This window comes from Corvus brachyrhynchos, unplaced genomic scaffold (assembly GCF_000691975.1).
Source record: "Corvus brachyrhynchos isolate BGI_N302 unplaced genomic scaffold, ASM69197v1 scaffold614, whole genome shotgun sequence".
In the NCBI taxonomy this organism is placed as follows: Eukaryota; Metazoa; Chordata; class Aves; order Passeriformes; family Corvidae; genus Corvus; species Corvus brachyrhynchos.
Window position 1 is genome coordinate 766,579 of NW_008237444.1, and position 7,319 is coordinate 773,897.

At 37.3% G+C, this 7,319-nt stretch overlaps 1 protein-coding gene across 1 annotated transcript; it reads left to right on the plus strand.

The window, feature by feature from the left end:
• The first annotated feature begins 1,983 nt into the window (after positions 1 to 1,983).
• On the plus strand, positions 1,984 to 7,101 carry LOC103613686 (transmembrane emp24 domain-containing protein 7). The gene is made up of 2 exons (XM_017731418.1): positions 1,984 to 2,289; positions 4,202 to 7,101. The coding sequence occupies exons 1-2, from the start codon at positions 1,999 to 2,001 to the stop codon at positions 4,436 to 4,438; spliced, it is 528 nt and encodes a 175-aa protein (XP_017586907.1). The 5' UTR covers positions 1,984 to 1,998; the 3' UTR covers positions 4,439 to 7,101.
• Positions 7,102 to 7,319: the final 218 nt, after the last annotated feature.

Genomic DNA, 7,319 nt, shown 5'->3' on the forward strand with positions numbered 1-7,319 from the left:
ACAGAGCTGGCCCTGCAAACTGGCAGTGTCTGTGCCCTGGTCGCTGCCATGTAGTGCCCCACCTGAACAGCGCAGAGAATACCTAAAGCACACCTGACCAACAAGGTGCCGGAGACGTAATTTCCTTGTGGTTTGTGAAGCATCGCCAGGATGAGCATAGTATATCTTAAGAGCTAATGTTTAGTATTCCAGAGTACAATTCAGATTTGGGTTACATACTAAACAGTGAAAGGGTGATAGGACAAGCATGCAGTACAGCATCACTGTTTTGGTGCCTCTGAGTGTATTAGCAGGGTTGGAACCTTTCAGTCTGTCACTTCAGTAGATGAAGTCAGTGGCAGTACGCAGCAGCATGAGACAAAAGTCATCCCTGATGACTTTTTGGGGGCTTTTGAAAGGACTCTGTGACTTTTTTGGGCTGACTTTTCTTCCTGAAGTCCTGTGCTTTCTAGTTTCTCGGCTGCTGTCCCATCAAAGTATATTTGGGGAATGTTGCTGCCAAATATTACGATGTTACTATGTCCTCTATGTTCTTGGTCCTGGATATCTTTTTCCCTACCCAAATATTTCTTGTCCTTGACTGTTTCTTCTATAAAGTCTTTTCTGTATAGTACTTTCCTCTGCAGTTTTGAAGTGGGAATCACTGGACAGATAAGCCTGCTGTTGCCACTTTTACTGGTGAGCAGAGCAGGGTTAGCACTGCTAAAAGAAAAGTCTGGATTTGACCAGCCACTGGCAGGCTGAAGTGCTGTGTGAATGTCCTTTGGCAGTATGTCTCAAGGGCTGACACAAGGTACAGCAAGTTCTGTGGAAGGAATCCTAGGGGAACTTCAAAGCCCTGGCCAATCTTTACTGCCTCTATGTAAATCGACATTTTCAGGGTGTCTGTGCAGCTGAATGCAAGTGACTCCCATGTAATTGGTAAAAAGCACACCCTTATCAAATTGTAGATTGTATTTTAAAAATGAAGAGCTGTGTTATTGCTTGCCAATTGGATACTTGTAAAACTTTGCCTTTGTGGAGGAGCTGCTGTTCCAGTCTGCTGTTATTTCAGTTTTACCACTGACGTCATCATTTTAATAATCTGGTACTTCAGTAAACTGATGAGCCATTTGGACTGAAGTGCAGATACAGATACTAAAATATTTCAGTGATTTCTGCACGCATATGAAATAAGTCTCTTCCTCCTTCAGCGTGCTTTATCTAAAAAGTAAAAAATTTGCAGCAAGGATAAAGTGTAAGACTGCTATGTAAGAGTCATCAGAATACCACCTTGTGGGCACCTAAACTCCTGATCAGTCTTCCTGTAGAATCCAGGTTGTAATACACTGTAGACCAACAGTAATCAAAGCCTCAAAAACCCCTTTGGGACAATAGTGAAGTTTTGAGTCAGTTGCAGGCATTATCCGGATGTGCTGGTTTTTGGAAGAACTCCCGTGTGTAACTGTGCAGGAGGGAGGCGACAGGTCTCCCAGAGTCTTGCTCTGTTGTTAGAAGCAGATAGGGAAACTGGACAGATTGGAATTCCTGTTCTACAGGTCAAACACCATTCCTGCAGCCTAACCCAGCTGATACAGTAGGGCAGTTACACTCTTCTGGCCACACAGGAAGGAAGTATTTTGCTGCATGTTCACAGTCTCAGCTGGATGAATCAGTTCCACGAAGGACTTGTGTATACAAATGTCAGACTCATTACAGTCATGTCTTTGCTGTCCCGTGGAGTTTCATCTACTGTAGCCTTTGCTGTTGTACAGTTATTAATAACAAAGTAACTGAAATTGGTCTCCTAAAGGGTTTGAAAATACAGTTGACATTGCATATGCTGAATTTAAAGCATTTTAAATTATCTTCTGTGTGTTGTCCATGGGAATATAATTTTGCAGACTTGCTTTGAAAGATTCTCATTCAAATGAATGCATTATATTTTAAAACACTTATCAAAGCAAAAAGCTTTGCAGTTCCACCTGACAGATCATACTTCTTAGAAGAAATATATCAATGTCCATTTTTTTAAAGAGACAATTTCTTGGTTTTTGTTTCCAGGTGATCACTGGAGGTCATTATGATGTTGACTGTCGGTTGGAAGATCCTGATGGCATTGTACTGTACAAAGAGATGAAGAAACAATATGATAGTTTCACATTTACTGCATCCAGAAATGGAACATACAAATTCTGCTTCAGCAATGAGTTCTCTACTTTCACACACAAAACCGTGTACTTTGATTTCCAGGTTGGAGAAGATCCACCACTGTTTCCTAGTGAGAACAGAGTAACTGCACTTACCCAGGTAAAGTGCTGTTGTATTTGACAAAAGTTGTTAGGTGAAGGCATTTTTTTCTTCAAGTTCAGCTGCATTTGTTATCTATGTCACTTTTGAAAATAAATTAATTGAAGCTTTTAAAGTACTCTAAGTTACTACAAATAGGCTTTCTTTGTAATGATAGGATTTGTAGAACACAAAACAGCTGAGAAGCAATCATCGAATGTTTAAGAGGAAATTAGTTCAGAAACATAAGGCCACTATTGTTTGGGGTCTTCTTGTTTGGGTGGTTTCTGGGGAGTTCTTTTGATTGTTTTCTGTTTGGTTGGTGGGGTTTTTCTGAAGTTTCTAAGGAAACTTCCTTTTAATGCCTCAGCAGTGTCCCTCTTGATGTGTGGAATTTGCAAACTAAATATTGGTGGAATAGGGTTTAAAAAAATTTCCAGGCTCTGGAGAAACTCTGGGGATTGTTTCTATATTTAAAACAGGAGAGTCTTTTTTTAGGAGGAGGACTCATTTAACTACTGTTTTTTAAATGGAGAAGAAAATTCTAGCAAAATAAATTAATAATGTCAGCTGTATTCATCTGGCTTCTACATATTTGTTTTTTTTAAGTCTACAAAGTGTCGGAGCATCACTGTTACTATATTTTCAGGATTTTACAGTTATGTACCACCTCTACACAATCTAAATACATTAAAACTTCCTTTGGAACGTTTAATGAATTCCTGCAGTGCTATATTTTGTGTTCAGATTCTTGATACTGTATCTCTTAATTTCTTTTCCTTGCTTCTCTGGTAAGGAGGTTCTTTGTGCAGTTCTGGTCAGGCTTGTGTCATGACCAAATTTGGGCAGCCTTTCATGGGAGTAGTTAAAGGTAAATCCCTAAAACCAGTGTGACCTTGTTTAAATCCCTTGTGCAGATCAGGTTGTTCCTACATTTTACCAACAGCAAAACTTAGTTTGGGAAAACTCTTTCTGAATTTTGTTGAGCAGATTACCTTAGACTTGTTCAGACGTGTGTCTTGAAAGTCATCAACTTGAAGATATGGTGAGACACAAATATAAGTGACTGAGAGCAGCCCTATAAGGGTGTTAGACCTTTCCTTTTATGATAATTTGTGCTGTTCGATCTTCAGGAAGTACTCATGTTAAGCCATTAAAGAGAAACCTAAAATTGTTAGTAGAAAATAAGTCTATTGAAGATGTATTGACTAATCTCTTGGTGATCAAAACACGGTGAGGAGTACTTTTCCTTACAGAAGATAAAGTGAAAGTGCAAGAAATTTATATAAAAATGACCTAGGGCTTGGAAAACCAATAATGCTTTTTTAAAATGAAAAATTACAATGAAATTGGGCAAGTTTCTAAGTATTTTTATATGAGTATGGTACTGAGTGTTCAGGAGCACTGAAGGATAGCAATTGTCCCTTCCCTAACCACTTCTTGTATACATGACTAAGAGAATGGTCTCTTGACAACAGAACAGACATTGTACAACTTGAGTGAGAATGAAGCAATGAAGAACGTCATATTTGTGAAACAGAAGCATTTAATATATGCTGTGTGCATATTAGTATTCTAAGCAACTGCTTGTTTTCCTGTGGAATTAACAGCTGGAGGATCACTGACATTTCAGAAATGTCTCTGATGTTCATTTTGAATCCAAATATTAATTTAGAATTTTTTCATTAATTCTCAGAGCTCTTTACTTTTTATTAGATCTGTGGTTTTATCTGCTTCTGTATTTAACAACACCTCATTTTTGTGTGTAAAGTTTGATCAGTAAATTTTACTGTATTTACACTATTTCAGTCTGACATTTGTCTGAGTTAATTCTTAGCTTGCAAAGTCACATGACTCCTCATTTTAAATACCAAAGCACAAAACCACTAGAAGTGTTCTTAATTCTGTGTTGTGTATTTGTTTGTTTCTGCAGATGGAGTCTGCGTGTGTTTCAATTCATGAAGCTTTGAAGTCTGTCATTGATTATCAGACTCACTTCCGCTTGAGGGAAGCACAGGGCCGCAGCAGAGCAGAGGATTTAAACACAAGGGTGGCCTACTGGTCAATAGGGGAAGCAATCATTCTTCTTGTTGTTAGTATCGGGCAGGTGTTTCTCCTTAAAAGCTTCTTCTCGGATAAAAGAACCACGACAACGCGTGTTGGATCGTAACCAGTGGCGGTAATGTTTCAGGTGTGTTACTCACTAAGATTAGCAGTTCTCCAACTAACTGTAGGTACAGAGGTCTGAATATATGCAACATTCAAATGTGTATACTCCTCATCTCTTAAAAATCACAAAACAGACAGAAAACATTATGAAAGGGACGCATAATTTGAAATATTTTTAAGGATCCTTTGGCACTTAAGTGTTTCAATTCCTATATTAAAATATCTGTCAGTGTCTAGTCTCTCTTTATTTCTACTGATACTAATCCAATCCAAGTATGATTTTTACCAGTACAATTAGTCATCTGCAGTGTAACACTTTAAAATAACCCAACAGTCTAGTGTCTGATATGAGAGATGATATATATGGAAATCTCATTTGATTTTAATTTTCAGGCTGAATATCTTGGATTATAAAAATGAAAATGTGATTAACTGTAGTGCACTGATTTGATTTTGCTGTTTTAAAAAAATGCAATCACACCCCTTGCTTATTTGTAAAATTGTTGAAAGCTTGGCACTACATTGTGGTTCACTTTCTTCATCAGCCTGGAAAGTCTTCATCTTCAGAATTTGCTGAATTTTATACTTCATTATGATTGCTTAAACATACATTTCTTCTGTATTAAAATAAATACATTTTCTCTTTTGCTACGTTTGTTTTACTGAAGAAATTGTAAGCTGAGACTACTCAGGAAATCCACTTCTGCATACGAAAGAAATCCAAACTTCCAAGTTAATGTAAAAAACATGCAGTAGAATAGGGAGTCTTGTAACTTTGTCATTGAAACTGTGCAGTACTCACATATGCTGCTGCTGCCTTTTGGATTTAAGACCAGAAGTAGCTTGGTTTGTTAAGCAGCACAGCACCAGCACTGGTTGAGGTTATATTATGTGTTAGGCACGTACAAAGCTTTTTACTAAATTGTTTTCCTAGTAAGAGGGCAATTTTATATTGATACTATTGCACAAGTGCTGTAAATATTCCTCTGTGTGGTGCACTGAGACATGACGGCCTTGTGCATCTAATTGCCACTCTATTTTGTTAGTGGTCAGGAAATGTTTTAAATATTTCAGGTTATATTTTTGGTAGAGTTATTAGAGTTGCATTGTTTTCACTGCTCATGTCTTCAGTAGCTTACGTACTGTAAAGTTCTGTTTTATTTAGTTGTGGAAGGTAGTAAATATATGTACATGCCCATAGCTTGAATTGGGCTGGTCATAGTTAGGCTAAACTCCTTCAAATGGCTCTGAAAGAAAAAGTAGGCTGACCAATTCTTAAATGCACACAAAATTAAAGTGAAAAATTTGTGATGTATTACTAGCTAAATCAAAAGATGCTTCTTGTACAAGTGCTCGTCAAGCAGAGAAAGAGTGCTACACCCTTATTAATTGCTTATATTATTTCTAGTAAAAATTTGAAATTACATGTTCAGGTGACACTTGACCAGTCTGAAGAATTGATCTAAGATGACTTGATTTTAAAATCATGTCATGGCAGAAAAAAATAAAAGTGTCCCTACTCTGTTGTGGACTGAATGACTGCTCTTTTGGAAACTGAAGGAAAACATCAGACAGCTCAAAGATTATTTAGAAAGTCATGGAGGTATTAAAAATCTTTTAAGTAAAATTCAAGATGTAAAGTTTTGCTGTCCTGTACTGAATTTTGAATACTGCAGTCTCGTTTTGGGATGCAGGTTCCCCAGAAATAGTTAGACCCACTAATACGAGAAAACAAAAGAGTTTGCTTTTGTCTTGCGATACAAATCTGTGCCTGCACACAACATTCTTGATTGTACCTCTATGCTTTCTTCTTGTGTTTCAGCAACTGACGTCTAGTACTTTTTGTGCTGCATTGCACACAATAATGAAGCAAGTGGTACACTTTTGGTTCAAGTGTCAAAACATGATTAGTTTGCTAGTGTTCACTATCTCTGGAGTTTGAATATTAGTTATGTATCTTTAATCACATCAAAGGCATTTGTTTTAAGGCTTGAATTGTGTTGGGGTTTTTTTCCACTGATTTGTTCTGTGTGCTGGCAAAATTGGTAAATAGTGCTATAAAACTGATGATGATCAGCTATCGCATGTCTCTTTATCTTTCATAATGTTTGAATGTGGGAAGTGGACTGTTCAATATTAGTCCCACTGCAGAGGTTTAGCACACTTGACTTTTCCATTGAAGTTAGGTGTCTGAACCAATGCTCTGGCATCCTGCTGCCTAATATGCAGCACCAGCTTAACAATGCCTTTTTTTTTGTGTTGTTAAAAACATGGCACAAATACACATTTAAACATAGCTGTATATAGTTTTTAAAATAACTGACTAAATAGAATATAATAAAACACATGCTAACACGCAGTGGGTGAAGAAGTGCATTGTGACCTTTGGTTAAAGCTGCACCTTTTTAGTATATGAGCAGTTTGGTTAATGGTGTGATACACAAGAAAACACCCTGCGTTAAAGGGGATATAACTGTGTTTTTAATAGCTAAATGCTCTGGGTTTCAGCTATGCGTTGGATGTTTTATGTTTACAAGACTTCTTTTTGTGTCCTGAAACGTCGGTTCTTTAGTTTGAGGGCATGGGGGGAAAAATTTAGTTTGAATAAGACAAAAAGCAGACCCTGTGAATATTGTATGGGAAGATAAAAAATTAATATATGAATGTGGTCTGATTGTTTTGTTTGCATATGGTTTTGGGAAACATTATTCTTCAAAAAAGCTTTGCATCATAATTTGAGTAGTCAACTTGTGTTCTAACATACTACGGTTAATCTACCCCCTGACACTTGATCATTACTTCTGTTGCTGTACATCACAAAGGTTCACTGCTGTTCGTAATCAGCCGTGCTTAGCAAGGCAGTGTGGTTACTGGCTCTTTGC

Bases quoted from the DNA above. Each gene is read 5' to 3' on its own strand.
- LOC103613686 (XM_017731418.1), top strand. From the start codon at position 1,999: ATGTCCATTTTTTTAAAGAGACAATTTCTTGGTTTTTGTTTCCAGGTG. The intron at 2,290-4,201 runs GTAAAGTGCTGT...TTGTTTCTGCAG, and splicing joins GAGTAACTGCACTTACCCAG to ATGGAGTCTGCGTGTGTTTC.